The following is a 21,984-nucleotide window of genomic DNA, read 5'->3' on the forward strand; positions in this document are numbered from 1 at the left end:
TCTGACCACACCCAGCTGAGGCTGGGGACCTTGCTGTGATTTGTGTGGGTGACTCAGGAGATGCTGAGACAGGTGCCCTGGAGTCTCCAGGCTTCTTGGGCCCAGAAACGGAGAAGCCACTGAGAAGACTTAGGACAGCACCACTGGGGAGCCAACTTCCACTTCCTTTTCCAGCCAGACTTGAAATAAAGTCACCCCTTCTCTTGTTCATCCCATACAAACCTGCAAAATCTCAAGAAACTCTATCTCACAATGTTCTCAGCTCCTTAAATAAATTGTAGTTTTCATTCAGACAAGAGCTGCCATGCTAAGGAGTGCATTTCTATGTCACATGGTGGAAGTGAATGAAGGGATATGGTTAAGTTCAACGCCTTTGCCTTAAAGGAAGAGAGTCTGGCCCGGACGTGGTGGCTCACGCCTATAATCCCACCACTTTGGGAGGCCGAGGTGGGTGGATCACCTGAGGTCAGCAGTTCGAGAACAGCCTGGCCAACATGGTAAAACTCTGTCTCTACTGAAAATACAAAAAATTAGCCAGGCATGGTGGCAGCATCTGTAATCCCAGCTATTCCGGAGGCTTAGGCAGGAGAATCTCTTGAACCCAGGAGGCAGAAGTTGCAATGAGCCGAGATCGCACCACTGCACTCCAGCCTGGGCAACAGAGGAAGACTCTGTCTCCAAAAAAACAGGAAAGGAGCCTGCTCTCGCCTGCCCTTTCCAGCCCCCTTTCTGCTACCAGGAATGTGGATGTGGCTGAGAGCCATTGTGAGGGTGGCAGCTGGGAAAGGCAGAGAGACAGAGAGGGGGTGCCAGGGCCCCTGAGAATCCCTAGAGAGGAGCCTCAGTGCCCAGCTTACCTGCACGTGTGGGAGAAAGACACTTGTCTCTTATGGAAGCCATTTGGATTTCATATCAGCTAAACCACACCCTAGTCCAGAATTCAGGAATCCAGTACAGAGTCCTATTTCCTTCTGCTCTGGGCTGCTCAGGCCTGGCAGCGAGGCATGGATTTGGATTCTGACAGAGCACTGGCTTTAGATTCAGAGAGATTCAGGCTTGAATGTGGGCTATGACATTTACTACCTGTACCAGTTTGGTAGGGTTGCAGTGATCAAGTACCACAAACTGGGGGGCTTAAACAACAGACATTGTCTCCTGGTTCCAGAGGCTGAAGTCCAGGATTCAGGATTGGCAGGGCTGTGCACCTTCTGGAGGCGCTACGAAAGGACCTGGTCCCAGCCTCACTCCTGCCTTCTGTGGCTTTCTTGGCTTGTGGCACATCACCCCTTCATCTCTGCCTTCATCTTCACGTGGCATTCTCCCCCAGTCTCCTCACGTAGCCTTCCCTCTGTCACTGTGTCCAAATGTTCCTTTTTTATAACGACACCAGCCACATTAGATTAGGACCCACCCTAATGACCTTGTTGTAACTTGACTATCTCTATAAAGACCCTAACTCCAAATACAGCCATACTCTGAGGTCCTGGGGGCTGTGCATATCTATTTTGGGGTAACACAACTCAATCCACCATAATAACTGTCTTCACTAACAGGCTTTGGTTGTTAACACTCCAGTTAAGAACCTCAGTTTCCCCAGTGGAAGTCCCCAGCACACACCTTCGAGCTGGTCTCTGCAGATGTCACGTTTACATTTGAAAGTAGGCGCCACTTCCCATCAGTCAATCATCACTAAATGTGTGTGATGGCCTTTGCTGTTTTTTCTGGCTACTCTCAGTCTCCAGCCCCCCTTTGCCTTATGAGCCTGGGTGACCAGCAGGGCCCCTCTACGACAAAGATGCTAAAAATGCCAGATATTTAGGATCTCAGCCTCCCTTAGAGCTGCACAGCCTCCACTGTGGTCCTCCAGCTATCTCAGTCAGTGACTCTGTAAGTTACTCAATAGCCTTTTAATATAACCCCTTTTCACTAAATCAGCCGGTCTGTTCTATTGCTTGCAAGTGACAGCCTTGACGGGTACCGTACAATATTCAAGGTCCAAATGGTTGATTAGGAGAGTGGTAGCAGCTTCCAGATGACCCATTAGGATGCATACAGTAAGACAATTGGCTCGGAAGCCACACAGTATAGTGGCTTTCAAGTCAGGAAGATTCAGATTCAAATCTCAGCTGTGCCACTTACTAGCTGAGAAACCATGAGAAAGTGAATTAGCTTCTCTGAGCCTCATTTTCCTCCTCTGTCAAATGGTGATTATAGTAAACTACTTGATAGAATTGTTGGGGGAATTCAATGAGATAATGCAACAAAAACTCATGCTGTATATGATTATTCATTTTCTGTGTCAATTTGAGCCATGGAGTACCCAGATATTTCATCAAACACTATTCTGGGTGTGTCTGTGAGGGTGTTTTTGGGTGACATTAACATCTCAATTCAGCAGACTGAGTGAAGCAGATGGCCCTCTCTAATGTGGGTAGGCTACTTCCAGTCATTTGAAGGCCTGAATAGAACAAAAAAGGTTAATGTCCCCTAAGCAAGAGGGAATTCTGCCAGCAGATGGCCTTTGGACTTGAACTATACCATCAGCTCTGGTTCTCCAGCATGCTGAATGCAGATCTTGGAACTTGTCAGCCTCCATAATTGCATGAGCCAATTTATTATGATAAATGTCTTTCTATATCTGTGTCTTTACCTATACCTACAGCAATACTGACATCAATATAGGCATAGCTATAGATAGAGACAGACCGACAGATATGGATATAGATTAGATATAGATACAGATATAGATATCTCCTGTTGGTTGTTTCTCTGGAGAACCCTAACAAACCGTGACACATGGAACAATAGTGCAGACTTAGTAACTATGGCAGCTAATTGTTATTGTTCGTTTTACTATGATGCTACAATGTGGCCAGCATACAGGGCCCCAGCCACAGCACCTCAAACATTGTGGCAGAATCGTCATATTGTCCCCAAGTCTGGGGATATTCACTGGCCTTTCTTTCTTTTTTTTTCTTTTTTCTTTCTTTTTTTAAATTTTTTTTGAGACAGAGTCTCTCTCTGTTTCCCAGGCTGGAGTGCAGTGGTGCCACCTCTGCTCACTGCAAGCTCCACCTCCTGGATTGACGCCATTCTCCTGCCTCAGCCTCCCTAGTAGCTGGGTCTACAGGCGCCCGCCACCACGCCCTGCTAATTTTTTGTATTTTTAGTAGAGATGGAGTTTCACCGTGTTAGCCAGGATGGTCTCGATCTCCTGACTTCGTGATCCGCCCGCCTCGGCCTCCCAAAGTGCTGGGATTACAGGTGTGAGCCACTGCACCCAGCCTGGCCTTTCTTTTTAAACTCTGAACTTGTTACCTCTCTCTTGCCTCTCCCAGCACATGGACAGGTGCACGTGCACACACAGCATGCAATTCCTGGAGACAGTGCCGGACAAGATCAATGGCGGGGGCGGGAGTGGGAGCGGGGAATGCTTTGAGCTCTCAAAGGTGCATTGCAAATTTCTGCTCTGGCATAGGAACCATTCACTCCCACAGCCCTGGGACACTGGGATGACATTCAGTCACCTCCTCCTCTTCACAAGATGCTAACCTGCTACCTCCTAGACAAAAGAAAGCTCATGAATCACCAAGGGCTGCCTTAGAGGCTGCCTCTCAGGGGCACTGGTTAGAGAAGAGAGACTGTGGCCAGTCAGAGGGTGTCCCTGGGGCCCGTTGACGTAGATAATGCCCACTACCCCCATCTCCAGCCCACTATGCCCACCCCAGAATGGCTTTCAAAGGGGTGACTCAAAGTCACCTGGCCACAGAGAAGGACTCAGCTTTGCCAAGTGGTACTGAGGCAGCCCGGACGCAGCTTTGCTGAGCACCCAGCCTCATGGCAAGACACCCAGCAATAAAACCTGCCTTCTTCCCAACAAGGCTTTTGCTGTCCAAGTCTGACCGCCCCTTGGATAAACAAGAAGCTTGGAACAAGTCCAGACCGGGGTCTTTCTCACAAGCTTCAAAGCTAGACATCAGGTAACAATGCAAACCAGGAAGTTTGCTGAAATGCAGGTTCCCCACCGACCACAGCTCAAAAACATAGCAACAGAACCCCTGGAGCTGGACCGTGAAGCTGTATTTTTTACAAGTTCCCCCCAAGTATGTCAGCAGGCACAAAGACCTGGGCAGAGGAAACAGCCTGAACTGCACGGAATTATCTTCCCTTCCTGAAGCCAGATATCCTGGTTTCTTGGCTCATATGACTTTAGGCCATTCATTGCTTGACTTCTCTGGGCCTCAGTTTCCTAATCTGAAATATGGGAGATACTTTTTTGGGGCACATGTAAAAAAACGAAATATACTAAAATGGGAAAGTTCACTTGTCCTCCTTACAGGGCACGCGATGGGGGAGTGGCTCCCTTCCTCAGTGTCCCGCTGCTCAGACCTCCAGGGGAGCATACAGACAGGCAGGCTGTGGGGCTCCGACCCCATGGCAGTGTCTAGGTGTGAATGTTTACAGCTAAAGCCCCAACGGGCGTGTGTTACAGGGTGCTCTTTCAGTTTGCCATCTATAGGCCGCTCGTGTTAGCTCAATTAGACCCCTGCCTTATTGCAAGGACAGAGGGCTTTCTGTATCCCGGGGTTACCTGCCTTGCTGTACTGGAAGAATCGGATCACATGTGGGCTTGGAGAATGAGTGCAAGGTTTTATTGAGTGGAAGTAGCTCCCAGCAAATGGAGGAGCCAGAAGGGAGGTGGCTTTCCACTGGAGTCAAGCTGACCCCGGCTCTCCTCCAACTACCCCAGCCCAACTCACTGTTGTTCTGCTGGCCTGCTGGCGAGCGGGTGCCTATGGATGTGTTGCTCTGGACTTCCAGCCTCCTGTGTGTTTCTTGACTGATGTGCTCCTCTCTCTGTTCAGCTACATGTGTGTCTGCTTGCTGGGGTGTCAGAGTTTTTATAGGCACAGGATGGGGGCATGGCAGGTCAGGGTGGTCTTGGGAAATGTAACTTTTGACAGAAAAGCAAAAAAGCCTGTTCTCACCCAGGTCCGTGGGGGTGGAGCCCTAGCCAGGGACCATGCCCTCCTCTACCCAGCATTTCCCTTCGCCTCTTCTGTATCATTAAAGGGACCACACTCTTTCCTTCCCAGCACTCCCGTATCATTGGGAATGATAATAGTTCTATCTCAATGGATTATTTAGAAAATTAACCCAGCATACATAAAAGATCAGTAATTGTTAGGTGTTATTATTGAAGAAACAACTATTCCCTTGCAAACCTTCTTTTTCCCAGAAGTGAAATGGGAAAAATCATGTACTTCAAAGCAACTACTGTATCTTTTAGAGTATCCAAGCAAGCCCAGGAAACACTCATTTGCCAAACCAGCTTCATAATGTATCAAGATATTTTACTTTTATTTATTTATTTTTAAAGCTGGGGTCTCACTCTGTTGCCCAGGCTGACCTTGAACTCCTGTGTACAAGTGATCCTCCCACCTTATTCTCCCAAGTAGCCAGGACTACAGGCCTAAAATATTTAAAAACAAACAAACAATTACAAGTTACTGAGCACCGTATAGGTGTCAGATCCCACAAACAATTCTGTCTGATGAGTACTATTATTTCCATTTTAAGATAAGGAAGCTCATATCACCAATGGCAAAGTTGGGATTTGCACCCAGACCTCATTCAGGAGCGTGTGCTATTCTGTCTCCACAAGGCTGGTTCTATTCATTGTCAGGAGCTTCTGAAGCATCCTTGTTTTCCCAGTTATAAATCCACATTAGTATTGCTAGGCAAAATTGGGTTATAGAAGTAAGCCCTGCAGTTAACAGTGTTTTTCCAATATGAGCAAAGAATGCCAATAAGACTTGGCAGTAAATATTTTAAAAATAATTTTAACTCGGCCGGGCGCGGTGGCTCAAGCCTGTAATCCCAGCACTTTGGGAGGCCGAGACGGGCGGATCACGAGGTCAGGAGATCGAGACCATCCTGGCTAACACGGTGAAACCCCGTCTCTACTAAAAATACAAAAACTAGCCGGGCAAGGTGGCGAGCGCCTGTGTCCCAGCTACTCCGGAGGCTGAGGCAGGAGAATGGCGTAAACCCGGGAGGCGGAGCTTGCAGTGAGCTGAGATCCGGCCACTGCACTCCAGCCCGGGCTAGAGCAAGACTCCGTCTCAAAAAAAAAAAAAAAAAAAAAAAAAAAAAAAATAATATAATAATAATAATAATTTTAACTCATTAATCTTGAACTGAACACATGCCTCCAAGGAAATGATGCTTTACAATTTGTAAAGTAAGAAACATCCTTTCTTAGTAATGATACTTTCACACTCTTTGCGGTATTTGCTTCCATCCCCCCTCAGCTCTGTGATCTGCATCCCCCACTGATTTTCTCAACACCCTCAGGTAGGGTCAGAGTTTAAATTCACATCTCCCAGAAAACAAGTCACACCTTCGGAGGTGTGACCCAGAACTCCCACTGAACTCAGTTCCTGGGAAAGGAAGGCCGTCTTGATCACAACAACATGTAGCACAGGGCTTTTTGCACGAAGCGAATTCTCAATAGATGTGATTTAAAATAATGCAAATCACTGTTGTCATGGTTTTTCTAAAGATATAAGCAAAATTGAAAGCATCTATTTTGTTCAAGTAGCCTTTCTCTGGAGAATGTTCTCTGAGTTAAAGAAGGGGAAAGGAGGCCAGGTGCGTTGGCTCACGCCTGTAATCCCAGCACTTTAGGAGACTGAGGTAGGTGGATCCCTTGAGCTCAGGAGTTCGGGACCAGCCTGGGCAACATGGTTAGTGAAACCCTGTCTCAACCAGAAATACAAAAATTAGCTGGATGCGGTGGTGCGTGCCTGTAATCTCAGCTACTTGGGAGACTGATATGGAAGGATTGCCTGAGCCTGGGTGGCAGAGGTTGCAGTGAGCCAAGATGGTGCTACTGCACTCCAGCCTGGGTGACAGAGCCACATCCTACCTCAAAAAAAAAAAAAGAAAAAAAAGAGGCTGGGGAGATGGGTGGGAAAGGGGCTGTCTCTGACAGTCTGACGAAGAAAACTCAGGATATAGACATATACCCCTTGTTATGGCTAACAGTGAGTGTCAACTTGATTGGATTGAAGGATACAAAGTATTGATCCTGGGTGTGCCTGACAGGGTGTTACCAAAGGAGATTAACATTTGAGTCAGTGGGCTGGGAAAGGCAGACCCACCCTTAATCTAGGTGGGCACAATCTAATCAGCTTCTATCGCAGTTAGAATATAAGCAGACAAAAAAATGTGAAAAGAGAGACTGGCTTAGCCTCCCAGCCTGTACCTTTCTCCTGTGCTGGATGCTTCCATTTCAGAGGTAAGGCCCTTGAACACCAGACTCGTTTCTTCAGTTTCAGAATTCGGACTGGCTCTCCTTGCTCCTCAGCCTGCAGACGGCCTATTGTGGGATCCTGTGATTGTTAGAATTAATACTTAATAAACTCCTCTTTACACACATATATCTGTTCATTAGTTCTGTCCCTCTAGAGAACCCTAATACACCTCTGTACTCATGAACAATAAAAAAATAACTTTAGGGACTCCAATATTTCTAACAGTTCAGCTTAGCCAATATTTTTGAGGATCCTGCTGTGTACTGGACACTTGAACAGGTGCTGTGGAGCTGAAGATAAATGAGGACTCATTCAAATCCTAACAGAGCTGATTTTCTACTAGAGGAGAAGTACACAAGGGAGGCTTCTAGACATTTCACCTAAGGCAGGCACATTTCTACTCTGTTATGCTGAAAATTGCTTTGCAATTGCAACCAAATCATCACTTACATAGATTAATTTTTTTCTAGGGCCCTAGCTCAATTAATGATGTTTGGAAAATAATCTTTTTTTTTTTTTTCCATATCACATCTTTCTTCCTAAGTGCCACAGTAGCTTGAAACTAATTTTAACAAAGTCTTTCAAAATATTCCACCTTTTGGAGAGAGAATAAATGGTAATAATAATTTATTAATCACACAAAATATATTTGCATTGTACATTTGAATTGGTAACTTTGCATAATGAGAAGCTGAAATCGCAACATATACAAGGAGCAAAAAAGCAATTCAAGCCCCAATTTATAACTGAACAGTCATCTTGTCTTTTTTATTTGCTCAATTGTTTACCACTGCCTTCCAGTATTTATTTTAATCCATTTCTCTAAACAGATATTAATAAACTTTAGAACTTCCGTTGTGCCCTTCGCCTAAACACAAGCAAAACAAATTTATCTTCTTCTATTACAATTGACTTATTTTTCCATTATTTGAGTTTGCTTCTCATGAGTTGCATGTGAAGTACGGAATGTTTGCAGGATGTACAATTTAGCTATTTTGGATTGCATCCATTTCTCCAGAACAACACTGATTGCAACATTAATTAAATCATTCTGCAGAGTTTTAAAGCAGAATCAGTGACTGAGCCTTGACCAGAAGGAGAACGAATGCCAGCAGTGGAGGCCTGGGGGTTTCAGAGACAGATTTTCCCACTGAGGCAGGGATGCTTCCCACGGAGGCAGGGATGGAGGAGGGAGGCAAAGTGGGTGGGGGAAGCTACAGTCCCACTTCTCTCAGGAGGATACAGGTAAATTCTTGTACTGGCCATAACACCTCAGGGGTAAGGCAAAACTATTGGATAAAATGCACAGATACTGTTCTCTCCACACCCACATTTCTTGTAATGTTCTACCCAATGTTCTGTCCAGTGTTTCAGGACTTCTGCCCCTGCCTGAAAAATAATGACACCCATGGCTCTCTCGACTATGCCCTCCCCATTGGTGAAGGAAGGGGAGGTTGGCTTAGAGCTCAACTTCCCCTGTTAGGGCTTCCTTAGCACTCAGCCAAGGCCATACCCTCAGCTCTCTTCCCTACACAACTTCCCAGTTTAACTGCCTTCCGATAACTCCATGCTCACCTCTTCCATCTCTGGAGCTACCATCCCAAGAGCCCTCCAGATGCTCCGTAAGCACCATGATGCCCAGGAGACCCCACTGCTGATCAGCGGGAGGCCTGGGAAAGAGCAGCCACAGACAACGAAGTTTTTCCACGACAAGCAAAAGCCATTTCCTGTGCTGGGCCAGTTTCAGGGACCAGAGAATAAAGCTGGCCATGAAGCCCTGGAGGTCAATCATTTATGATACTGGGAGAGAAAGAGACAGGAGAGGGTGCTTTCTGCTTGGCCCATCAGCCTGCCTGAGCCCACAAGGCTGTGAGTCCCTTTGAAATGGCCTTGGGACTCATCTTTTGACCCTTCTGATCCACAGCCTGCTCCCCTGAAGAGTTCAAGATGACTTTCTGTTCTCAGCATTCACTCATTTGAAACTTGATCATAGGTGGCCTGCGGACAGCTCTTGTCTTCTTCTTTAGCTTTTAGATTATGATTTAACTTTTTCCCACGGGATGTTTGATCTCAGTTCCTTGAAGGCAGAGAAGTCCCTGGTGACAGGCCGCAATCTGGACATGTTGTAGGCATAGCAGGGACTAGGAGAATCAGCTGTTCTTGGGTCTACACCTGCAATGTTAAGATGCACGGCAGGAAGCAGAACAGATGATGGAGCTTTTGTTCTGAGAGCATGCAAACAAGGAGAATGTGACGCATTTTTTAAAAGATGGAATCCAAATTGATTTTTTTTTTTTTTGAGACGGAGTCTTGCTTTATGGCCCAGGCTGGAGTGCAGTGGTGCGATCTCTGCTCATTGCAGGCTCCGCCTCCAGGGTTCACGCCATTCTCCTGCCTCAGCCTCCCGACCAAATTAATATTTTACTTAATTATTTGGACACTCTTTTATGTATTATCTAATTTTCTTAACCCTTCACGCCATTTTGTATAGGTAGACACCCTTCAACTACAGGGAAAAGCAGTGCTGACATCACAGGTCTGGACAGAGCTGTCCTTGTGGAAGGGTAATGGTCTGTGATTGCCAGAAACTGCGTATGTCAGCCCCTCTCCATCACAGCTAATAATCTTTAATTACTCAGAACACCTGTCCTTGCCTTGCAGAAGTAACAATTTGTTTCATGGTAATCTCCCAATCTCCCATCATTGACCCTTGGCACCATAAATGGTGTATTCATTCACTTATTCATTATATGTTCACTTAAAACTTACCACTCTACGAGCAAGCACTGAACTAGAAGGTTGGAATACAGGATCATAAACTGCAGCTACTGCCCTCGAGGGGGACTCCTTACAATGGAGTAACAAATAGCTACGTGACAGGCTTGGGTTATAACACAAATGCTCCGGGAATAGAGGAAGACCAGTGAAGGCATCCCAGAGCTGAATGTAGCATGTGACTTGAGTTTTTAAAGATGAGTTAGCAAGCCATTAGGTGTAGAATTAGAAAAAATATTTGAGGCAGAGGGATAGTTTGTGCCAAGACAGGAAGACATGAAAGAGTCTGCAGCAGGCTGAGAAAGACAATCCGTTGGAATGGACTGACTGTTGGGGTGTGTGCGTTGGAAGGAGGGGTTGATTAGCCTGGAGAGGTGGTAAATAATCTTGATGCCATGTCTCCTGTCTATCTTAACCAGTAGATAAGGGAAACCAGTTGAGTTTTTTATAGAGATAAAATGATTAGGGTTAGTTTTAGTAGGGTTGTTCTGATGTGAAGAGACAAACAGAAGATGCCATTCTAGAAGCCAAGAAACATGAGTCTTGCCTGCCAGTCAAAGGGAGGTCTAGATTAAGGGAGAGTGAGGCTTTAGAGAAAAACAGGAGTGAGGATGGACAGATCTGGTGCCCTATTGGAAGGGAAGGAGAATTTTGAGGTAACTTTTGGGTGGTAGGGCCCACTTACTGACATAAGGAATACTATAAAAGGGGTTTTTGTTTTGTCATATGGGTAGAGTATAAACTTGCATTTGCACCAATGTTACTCATGACTTGTAACATTTTAGCATCAGCTCACACTGTACCCCTTCCCGTAAAAATCACACAGTGTCCATTTCATGGCTGGTGGCAGTGTCCCATTTAAAGACATCCTGCAGTTATTCAAATCCCTCTCCTCCGCCACATACTTTCCTTTTTCCACAACAGACTCCCTCTACATGAACTCCTCCCCACGGCGAGACACCAATCAGAGTTCAGACTGAGGGCAAGCATAGACAGTTCTGGGCGCTGCTGCAAGTACAATTTCTATAAAAAGACATTGAGAAAACAACGAGCAATGTTGCCATTTTGCCTTTAATGGAAAAGTGGCCAGTGGTTACAGTAAAAAAAAAAAAAAAAAAAAAGTTCTTTTAACAAAACAACATTTTATCCAGCTTCTAGGCAGTCACTGAATTTTCAGAAATACACATGTGCTTGAAAATCAATCTTTTTATAAAAATAAGCTCTGAATGTGTGATTAAAAAGGAAAAAGCCCAGTCTTTTAGCTGCACAAATGCATATTAAAAAGGAGAGGCATCTGTCTGAGATAGTTCACCCCAGTGCAGTGGGGGCTTTGACTTTGGGAGACAGAGCCTGCTTGAAGCGTCTCTTCAGGTCCTGCATGTTGGGAGAGCGGGGCCGAGGGATGATGGAGGCTCTTCTTCTTTCCCCACTGAGGCCGTGCATCTTGCTTACTTCTTTGCAGAGATGCTGAAACACGTCACAGACATCTTCATAGTTCTCGCTAGTGGAAATTTCAAGGAACAGGCTGCCCAGCTCATTGGCTAGCTGAATGCCGTCCTGTGTCTGCACCTGCCGGGCATGCAAAAGGTCCCCCTTGTTGCCCACAATGATGACAGGGGCTTTAGAGTCAGGGTGGACCTTCCGGATGTGCTGATAAAGGGGTCGGATGGACAAGTAGCTGTCGTAGTCTGTGATGGAATAGACCAGCAAAAAGCCCTCAGCCCACTGCACGCATTTGGACAGGGAATCGACGACCTGGGGGAGACTGTCTTGGATCTGAGAAAACATCAAAATGACATCCAGTCAAGGAAACCCTCAGTGGGAGATAAACTCAAAAACATCAAGGCAACCCTTGAAGAAACACTTGAAAAAGAAATCACTAAACACAGTTTTCAGTTTCCACCCAGCTTCTGCAGAAGCAGGCTTTTGATATGGAAAGAGCAGATTCCCAGGCAAACTCGCTGCCTGAGTTACTTTATTAGCTGTTATCCCTGCATTATTTTTAAACCCCTTGCTTGTCAGGCAGTCTCTGGTGAACCATGGCTGACTGAAGAATGACCTTCAACTAGAATGGCTCAAGTTTTAGGAAACACTAACTCATAATAAACAAAACTTTGAAAATAAGCCAAGATAAATATCTATTCCCAAACCCATAAAAATATTTTTAACATGCACTTCTTAAGAATGTTACAGAAAGAAATTCCTTTCTTAGGGTTCTTCCACAAGACCTTTCCCCTGGAGAAGGGAGTAGCAATTAGTAACTGGTTAATAAACAAGTTACATTCTGGACCCTCTGCCAAGGGGTTATCTGATTGCAATTACTGACTTGAGGGAACAGCCATTAACAGCAGCACTTCAGCAGGGCTTGGCCGGGCGCTGTGGCTCATGCCTATAATCCCACCACTTTGGGAAGCCGAGGTGGGCAGATCACTTGACGTCCGGAGTTCCAGACCAGCCTGGCCAGCATAGTGAAACTACATCTCTACTAAAAAAATAAAAATAAATACATAAGTAAATAAATAAATAGTTGGAGTTGTGGCGGATGCCTGTACTCCCAGCGACTCCGGAGGCTGAAGCAGGAGAATCGCTGGAACCTACGAGGCGGAAGTTGCAGTGAGCTGAGATCCAGCCACTGCACTCCAGCGTGGGCAACAGAGTGAAACTCCGTCTCAAAAAAAGCAGAGCTTACCAGGGGAGAAGACTCTCTCCCACTAGAATCCTACCTGTTTTTTTGTTTTGTTTTGTTGTAAATGTCTTTCTCTTTGTTAATGGTTCCACGGCTACCTCTGGAAGAAATGGTGAGACCCGCCTAAGTAGTAATGGCCCACCAGGGTTGCAAAGTGAAGTGAAGTCAGGTGCTTAACAAGAGGAGGCTGCTTCTAACCATGCCTCCCCCTTAGGGAGTTTCTAACACCCCAACTACTGCCCCCCCCCCCCCCCCCCCCCGTGGACAGCCCATTCCTATCTGTATATGCACAGCCGTTGGTTTAGACGCCTTGTTCAGACCCCTGCGCCCAGCGTGGGCGCCCTACGTGCTGTGCCCACCGGGGTGGTCTGACGGGTGGGAGTGAGCTGTTTGCCCCTGGCGGTTCTTACCTGGATGCCCCCGGGAGTATCCTGGATCTGCAGGGAGAGCTGGTCCCCCTCAACGTAGACCAGACGTGAATACAGCTTGCCTGGAGAATGAACAAGAGTTTGCTTTTCAATTCTCAAACTCCATCCAGAAAAAGAAACATGCAAGCATAAAGGCAGGGAGCGTGAAAGTATTCTCACCTGTATTCGGTTCATAGTCGCCAATGAATCTCTTGGTCAGGAAGCGCACGATCATTGCTGAAAAGGAAATGGGAAAATCAACCGAAGGAGTCGGACAAGCCAGTCAAACCCAGGAACCCCCGACGAACTGGGGGGAGCGAGGGGCGCAGAACCGTGGGCACTGCTAGCTTCCAGAGGCTCCGCAAAACTGAGGTGCCGCGGGCTCGGCCGCAAGTACAACTGGCGGGACACCTCTCCCGCACCTCATCCCCGAACAAGCGCCAACCCCGCCGAGAGCCTCAGGGAACGCCAGGGAAGCAGGCCGGGACTGACCGGGACCCCCCGAGCGCGAAAGCAGCCGGGTTCTACCTGCCCCCGGCCCTCCGCTTCGGCCGAAGCTCCCTTTCTCCGTCTGCAGCGCCCCCAGTGGTCGCGGCCGGAGCCGGGGAGTGAAGCCGCCCGGGGTCCCCGCCGCACTCACCACTCTTGCCCACGCGGCCGGCGCCCAGCACCGCCAGTTTGATGTCCTTGGGCAGGAGGCAGTCCGAGGAAGACTCGGGGATGGGTGAGAGCAGAAAGTGCCCGGACATGCTGAGCGGCCGCATGGAGCGCGTCCCGCGGTCCGGCGCGCAAGCCGAGCGGACTGGGCCTCGCGGCACCCGGAGCCGGCTCGCCAGCGGGGAGTGCGGGACTAGGAGTCCGAGACCGCGGCGGCTGCCAGCACAGCTGTCAAGACCCGCGGCTTTTAAAGGGCTTGGTGCGCCCGGGAGCGCGGCGGCCGCCCTAGCTCCTCCTCGTCTCCGCCCCTTCCCGGAGCTGAGGGGAGGAGCGGGAGCAGAGGCCGCGGAGCTGACTATCGCCGAGGCTGTGCGGTTCGCCGGGCTGCTCGCTGCTCGCGGCTCGCGGCGCTCTGCGGCAGGACTGTGGCTCCGGGGCCCAGACCCTGAAGATAAGGCCACCATCCAGAGCGCGCGGGCGGCCTCTAGTCAGGCACTCTGGGAGTCTCCTCACCCCGCAGCAGCCAGCCGGAGTCACTAGACCTGTGGGTGAACTTGAGATGAGTTACGAGCTGGCGAGAGAAGAAGAAAAAGTGCGATCAGTTGGATGTTTCTGCAACAATGGGAGAGACAGATTCCTGTAAAACGTTGCCCTTTTTATTTTTAAAAGGTGCTAAGGGCCTGGGCGCGGTGGCTCACGCCTGTAATCCCAGCACTTTGGGAGGCCGAGGTGGGCAAGATCACCTGAGGTCAGGAGTTCAAGACCAGCCTGGCCAACATGGCGAAACGCTGTCTCTACTAAAAATACAAAAATTAGCGGGGCGTGGTGGTTGGCGCCTGTAATCCCAACTACTCGGGAGGCTGAGGCAGGAGAATCTCTTGAAGCCGGGAGGCGGAGGTTGCAGTGAGCCGAGATGGCACCACTGCACTCCAGCCTGGACCGCAAGAGCGAAACTCCGTCTCAAAAAAGAGAAAAAAAGAAAAGCAAAGGTGCTAACAGATGACGTTAATATGGGAAAAGGGAGGGCGGGGGCAAGAGCTCTGCATTAGTATCAGTGGAGGCAACTGCAGTTACTGTGACCTTGCTAGGGATAGATGAAGTCCCCTTAGGGGCAGTGATGGTTAGCAGCTCAGTATCCATTACCAGCCCCTCTTCTGCAGGCAGGGATTGCACTGGCTCATTCCTGAACACTCATGAGCACTCCACCGCCTGGCGGCCCTGGCTCTGCACTAACTGTCCATCATTAATACTATCCTATGTGCTTGAGTCATGCATTTGCTTCATTATCCAAGTATTTACTTCTAGGTGCATGGTGGGGTCTAGGGTGGGGTGGGGGGCAGTGTGAGGAACAGGACACAAAAGAGAGCTATGGACTGGTTCTTGGATTTCCGGAGCCCACCAGAAATAGCACGGCAGAAGCCTGAGGACTTTAACGTTGAACAGTTAGAAGACTTTCTGGCTTCTGGCCTCCTGTGTTCCAGCCTCACCTAATTGCCTATTAGACAGCCCCACCCTTATTCACACCTTTCTCTACCCTGGTTGTACCAGTTTTTGCTGCATGACAAATCATACCAAACTAGATGGTTTAGAACAACAATCACTTACAGTTGTTGAGCCCTTTGGTGCATCTGCAGGGAGCTTCCAGGTTCTGGAGGTGGGAGCTGGCTGCCCTTGGACAGCCTTACTCATGTCTGGCACCTGTTGGCTGTGATGAGGGAGGGTAGTGACTGAGTTACATGTCTCTTTTCAGCAGGTTGGCCAGGGCCTACCCTCATGGTAGCTGAGCAGAGTTCCAAGAGAGTGGGTGGAAATGGACAAGGCCTCTTGAGACCTAGGCCTTGAGGTCAAACCCATCCCTTCCTGCTGCATTCTGTTGGTCAAAGAAAGTCATGGGGCCAGCCCAAATTCAAGGAGTAGGGAAATGCACTCCGCGCCTTTGTGGAAACAGCAGAAGAGTCACATGTGAAAGGGCAAGGAAGCAGAGAGTGGTGGAGAATGGAGCCCATTTTTGTAATTGACCATGCTAATGAATGTGTCTCCATCCACCCAGTGGCCCAAGCCTTGGAGACATCCTTGACTCTACCTACTCTCTCACTTCCACATTGATTAATCACCAAGTTCCATCATTTCTCCTCCTATATTTCTTGGTGTCTCCCTCTCTGTATCCCTACTGTTCTCATTTCTCATCTGCAGAATTCTGAATAATCCTGAAGTAAACTAGACTAGACTAGATGGTTTCTTCAGTTTACATGTTTCTCCCTTGGAGAAGCCATCTCTGATCACTGCCACTGTCCCCACCCCTATCTTGCAGTTACTTGCTCTCAGGGCACTGATCTTAACTATCATTACTTTCTGGTAGAATGCTTGTTTCATGTCTGTCTCCAGGACAGGGACTCTAGCTTGTGACTCGAGTACCCAGCACATAGTGGCACCTGGGACTGGCAAGGTCCTTAATAAATGTTTGTTCACTGGCTGACTTTCCAAATGAATGAATGAATGAATGGTGTCTTCAGTGTATGAACTGGAAAATACAGAAGTCATGTTTCTGACCATTTCCCCATTGCCTTGGTTTTGAGAGCAACTTGCTCTCAGGAGGACGTGTGCTGGGAGATGTCCTGAGATAAACTGCCATATTTAAGTTGTACTGACTTTTGGCTGTTCATAAGGCAATTTTCTCTGTTAAACTACAATTCAACTGGAAAGACTTGAAGCAGGGCACCTTCCTCCCTCATGGGGGAAAAGGCACCATAAAGACAATGGCTGTCTAGGGAACAACCGGAAACTGTTAAGTTCCAGGGTCACGTGCAGCTCCGTGATGGGGGTCTGGGCTGTTGTCTCTCAGATTCCCTTGACTTCTCCTTCATAGATGCAGGGTGGCTCCCGCAGTATCCTCACCCAAACAGGAAGGGAAGGAAGTATTCTGTTAGTTGTTCTCTTTAATTACGAAATAAAGCAGTTCTCACAAGAACTCAGCAGACTTTCTCTTACATCTCACTGGCCAGAACAAACTGGGAAAGATATTACTCAAGTATCTAGCAAAGACTGGGATGGCCATGACTAGTTTAGACAATCATGATTCCTCCCTCTAGCTGGACATACTACCACCCCCATTCAAAATCAAGAACTCACAGAGAGAATGACTGCCAAGGAGATCGGCCATAAACCCTATTCCCCTTCCTGGAGTGAAAATCCAGCACTTTCAAGGGAAGAGTCCTTTCTTGGTGGAATGTTGCGTATCTCTGTCTCCCTTCACCTCCTTCTCTGTTTTACATTCCCAGTCTGGAATAAGACCATTGTAGCTTAAGGTCTGCCAATAAGGAAGATTCCTAAGACTGTTCTCTGCCCAGTGATAATTATGTTCCACTTTGCAATTACATTGCACCTTTGCTCAGAAGAGCTCAACATGTGATTTCGTTCTCCTTGGAAGAGCTCTTTGCATTTATAACTATATAAAATAATCCATGACCTTCTAGTGAAGACAATAAATGACTGAACTGTAGAATTATAAATAGCCTTGTCTAAACCGTTGCTGCTTGTGTTCTGCCATTTCATTTTAAATTTGTGTCCAGAGTTATGTAAAACTGGTGCAACCAATATAACAGGCATGCTGAAGTGGTTTTAAAAAGATAATAGAAATGCGTAGGCATGGATACAGATATACAAATCTGTGGGTGTTTAGAATGAGTATAAAGGCCAGAGTTTGGTAATATGCAAATAATAGCAGTCTTGGGAAGTTATTAACTCTTTCCCAGTCAAATAAAAGCTTGAATTCTAGTCACCAGGCAAAACTTTGCCAAGGGTCCCTGTCTTGTTCACAAACAACTCCCCTACCCCAGCCATAACCCAACATCAACTCCCTTTCCTGTATATCCTAAGTCCTCGACTACTGAGTTTACTGGAGCCTCAGAGCCCCTGCCTTTGAGGTGCTCTCCCTAAACAGGAATCATGGCTCTGCCCTCTACCAGTTCCCTACTTTACTTCAACTCAGCAGGCAAAATTACTGAAAATGGACTCTGTGAGGCTCTGTGATAAGTGCTGGCGCAGAACACAAATAGCAGCGAACATTTACTAAGACAGCGAAGTATAACACACTCTTGCCTGCCTTCACAGACATCTCTGTAGTGGAGAAATTTACCAAATTCACTATCATTTATAATTGTTGAGTTTACCAAGAAAATTCTATTATCTTAATTTTTAATTAATCCTGTGAAACAGGTAAAGAATATCCTCTAAATTGTGGTTTAGACAAATTGAGTAACTTATCCAAAGTCATACAGCCATATAGTGGTGCAGGCCTCAAGCCCTCTGAGTTTTAATCCTGGCACATTCCACAGGTATACAGGGCAGGATGCAGAGCCGGGCACAGTGGCTCCCACCTGTAATCCAGCACTTTGGAAGGCCAAGGCAGCAGGATTGCTTGAAGCGTTTTCGACCGTCTTTACAAAAAGAGAAAAAAGGAGGAAAAAAAAGGAGGGAAAAAGGGAGGGAGGGGAAGGAAGGGGAGGGAAGGCAAGAGGATGAAGGGAGGGAGGGAGGGAGGGAGGGAGGGAGGGAAGAAGGGAGGGAGAAAGAAGGGGAGGGGAGCGGAGGGAAGGGAAAAGAAAAATTAGCCAGGCATGGTGGTGCACGCCTGTTGTCTCACGCACTCGAGAAGATGTGGTGGGAAAATTGCTTGAGCCCAGGAGATCGAGGATGCAGTGAACTGTGCTCATACCACTGCACTCCAGCCCGGGCAACAGAACAAGACCCTGTCTCAAAAAGTTCAAAATTCAAAAAAATAAATACAAAATAAAGAAAGCAGGTTGTAGAACACTGTGTTGATAATGGAAGGCCAGAGCAGGTCAGGATGCAAACTCCAACAGAGCTGCCACAGGGAGAGTTAGGTCTGACCCAAGTATCAGGGAAAGCTTCAGGGAGGCATAAACTGGGCTGCAAGTGTGAGTCACGTGTGATCGGTGGAAAACAGGGAAGGGCCATGTCAAACTGAGGAAACAGCATGCGCAAAACCATGAAGATACATGGCAAGTGTGAGGAACTCTGAGTAGTCTCAACGGTGAGAAGGATGTGGTAAGTGACCCAAAAGGCTGGGAACCAGACTAAATGGCATGCTAAAAAGTTTATTGAGAGGCTATGGAAAGCCATTAATCATTTCAGGAGAGCTCCTTCTACAGTTCTTTCTCAGGTTATCTGCAGGGCGTTAGTTCCAGGACACACTGAGAATACCAAAATCCAGGGATGCTTAAATCCCTGATATAAAGAATGTTGTATTTTCATATAACTTATGCACATCCTTCCTACTTTATTTTTTGAGACGGAGTCTCACTCTGTCGCTCGGACTGGACTGCAGTGGTGGTGTGATCTCGGCTCACTGCAACCTCTGCCTTCTGGATTCAAGCAATTCTCCTGCCTCAGCCTCCCTAGTAGCTGGGATTGTAGGTGTGCGCCACCATGCCCGGATAATTTTTGTATTTTTAGTAGAGATGGGGTTTCATCATGTTGGCCAGGCTGGTCTCAAACTCCTGACCTCAAATGATCCACCCACCTTGGCCTCCCCAAGTGCTGGGACTACAGGCATGAGCCACTGCACCCGGCCCTTCCTTCCTACTTTAAATCATATCTACATTACTTATAATACCTAATACAATGTAAATGCTATGTAAATAGTTATACTGTATTGTTTAGGGAACAGTGACAAGCAAAAAGTTTGTACATGTTCAGAACAGATGCAATTTTTTTTTTTTTTTTTTGAGACGGAGTCTCGCTCTGTCCCCCTAGCTAGAGTGCAGTGGTGCGATCTTGGCTCACTGCAAGCTCCGCCTCCTGGGTTCACACCATTCTCCTGCCTCAGCCTCCCGAGTAGCTGGGACTACAGGCGCCCGCCACCGCGCCCGGCTAGATTTTTTTTCTGTATTTTTAGTAGAAATGGGGTTTCACGGTGGTCTCGATCTCCTGACCTTGTGATCCGCCCACCTCGGCGTCCCACAGATGCAATTTTTTGTCCCAATATTTTCCATCCCAGCTTGGTTGAATCCATGGATGCAGAACTCACAGATACAAAGAGCAGATTGTACATACAACAGTATGAGTACTAGGAGCTTACAAATAATAGGATATGGGCCTGGTGCGGTGACTCTTGCCTGTAATCCCAGCATTTTGGGAGGCCGAGGTGGGAGAATCCCTTGAGCCCAGGAGTTCAAGGCTGTAGTGAACCGTGATTGTGCCACTGCACTCCAGCCTGGGTGACCCTGTCTCAAAAAAAAAAACAAAACGATACGGTCTCTGACCTCAAAGATCTTAAAACTGTTTACTTACTCATCTCCCATGAGCAACTAATTTAATCTGAACCTCTCTTCCTTCTTAGGTGGAACCAAAAAAATCCAGTCATCTTCACTTGAGCTAAGCCATCATCTCATTTTACAGAGACAATAAAGAGTATCCCACTTATTTTCCAATCCAAATGATTGCCATAAATCCGAGTCTTGCTGGAGAAGTGTGTACGACAGCGTTTGTGTCCCCCTTCCATTAGTGGCTTTGTGTGGTGGCCTGTCAACAGCTCCTCGCCACACACGGCTGTTTGAACAAAATCACAGTACAGAGCCTCAGCTGCTTTTTCACTCCTCTGTGCACATTTTCTACCTCAGCAACAGCAGCTGCAGCTGCTGCCTCACTGTTATTATTCATAACCTAGCAACTGGTTGAACAGATTATGTGGAGAAGGATTTTTACTATCAATTTTTTTCTAAGGGGAGCTAGGGTGAAGAAATATGCTATAAACACTCATTCCAAATAAATCCAACCCAGTTTTAAATCTTTTGTCTTGTGCACAAAAAAGAATTAAGACAAACCTACTTTGTTCATATTTTAGCAATTCTTTATATTTTAGCAAATTTTCCATCCTAGTACAGAGAAATGCTAATACTACACAAGTGGGAATATGGAAGAGGTAAGAACCTGAGTGTGTGTTTCTGCTACAACATTCAGAAGAAAACTTCAAAAAAGAGGGTGATATATTTTATCTAACCCTTTGAGACTGGTTTCAACTGAACAAAAATAGAAGGCCTTAAAAGATACCTGGTTAGACCGGAACAGACTTGAGGTCCAAGTTCAAGGAACCACACAGCCTCACTTACAATCATGGCTATTACTTAAAAATAGGGTGAAAAAATTTATAGTTAGGATATTTTTCTTCATTTTTACTGACATGTGTAAGAAGGGAAATCGGACAGTAAGAGGTTAATTTATAAATTCACAATCTGTGGTGGTTGCTCAGGACCTGCATTTCAAGGCAGACATGTAATCTTATCAGCACACACACATATTACTCAAAGCTCGGAGGGTTCAATTTAATTATCTCCCCACTTATAAAACCTAATCTGCAGGACATCCAGATGGAGCTGCCCAAGAGGGAGATGGAACTACAGATCTGGGGCTTCAGAGAATGTGAGCTCTGCAACTGAGTCTCAAGTATCAGAGAAGGCTAAAGATGTAGACCAGTGGTTCTCAAACTTGAGCATGTATCTTACTCACTCAGAGCGCTTGGTAAATACGAAGTGCTGGGCCCCATCCCCAGAAGTTCAGATTTGGCGGGTCGCAGGCAGGTCTGCATTTTTAACAAGGTCTCAGATGATGCTGATGCTGCCAGCTGGGAGACCATACTTTAAGAACCTCTGGCTTAGATAACCCAGGAATAATTTATAAAGAAGGGAGAGACAAATGTGGAACATCTAGGAGGGGCCCAGAATGAGGATAGAAGGGGGTCAGATAGGGAGAAGAAAAAGAATCCTCTGCAAGAGAAAAAAATTGTTACTCTGTCAATTATTATGTGGATAAGATTAAATTGGGAAAAAGTATCTACATTTGCTAATTAGCAAGCTTTTGGTAACCTTTAAGAGTACAGTTTCATCACAGTGGTGGAGGCGGAAGCCAGATTTGCAGTGGGCGACCAGGAAATTTAGCTATGAAAGGGAGGAGGAAGGGACAGGAAGGGCTGCTTGGTTTATTTGCTGGTTTTTGCAAGTCTGCAGGCTGAAGTTAAAAAAAACCAGCAGGTTGGGCCGGGTGCAGTGGCTCACGCCTGTCATCCCAGCACTTTGGGAGGCCGAGGCGAGCAGATCATGTGAGGTCAGGAGTTGGAGACCAG

General features: G+C 47.0%; 1 protein-coding gene and 1 long non-coding RNA gene across 5 annotated transcripts in view; both read right to left on the reverse strand.

Moving 5' to 3' along the window:
* Positions 1-7,394, reverse strand: part of LOC117098108 — a 105,050-nt gene extending 97,656 nt beyond the window's left edge. Inside the window, exon 1 of the long non-coding RNA XR_004443182.1 lies at positions 7,271-7,394. This is a non-coding gene — a long non-coding RNA (uncharacterized LOC117098108). The remainder of the gene's footprint in view (positions 1-7,270) is intronic.
* A 3,752-nt stretch (positions 7,395-11,146) lies between these two features.
* RASL11A (RAS like family 11 member A) lies at positions 11,147-18,275 on the reverse strand. 4 transcript variants are annotated; one of them, XM_033236584.1, is made up of 5 exons: positions 15,450-18,275; positions 13,828-14,386; positions 13,368-13,424; positions 13,191-13,270; positions 11,147-11,870 (listed from the first exon to the last, which is right to left on the reverse strand). In XM_033236584.1, the coding sequence occupies exons 2-5, from the start codon at positions 14,306-14,308 to the stop codon at positions 11,403-11,405; spliced, it is 1,086 nt and encodes a 361-aa protein (XP_033092475.1). In that variant the 5' UTR covers positions 14,309-14,386; positions 15,450-18,275; the 3' UTR covers positions 11,147-11,402. The 4 variants fall into 4 exon arrangements, with proteins under 4 accessions (XP_033092475.1, XP_033092474.1, XP_033092477.1 ...); XM_033236583.1 differs by having other exon boundaries at positions 13,828-14,415; XM_033236586.1 differs by lacking the exons at positions 13,828-14,386; positions 15,450-18,275 and adding an exon at positions 13,716-13,812.
* Positions 18,276-21,984: the final 3,709 nt, after the last annotated feature.

This window comes from Trachypithecus francoisi, unplaced genomic scaffold (genome assembly GCF_009764315.1).
Source record: "Trachypithecus francoisi isolate TF-2019V2 unplaced genomic scaffold, Tfra_2.0 Contig01461, whole genome shotgun sequence".
In the NCBI taxonomy this organism is placed as follows: domain Eukaryota; kingdom Metazoa; phylum Chordata; class Mammalia; order Primates; family Cercopithecidae; genus Trachypithecus; species Trachypithecus francoisi.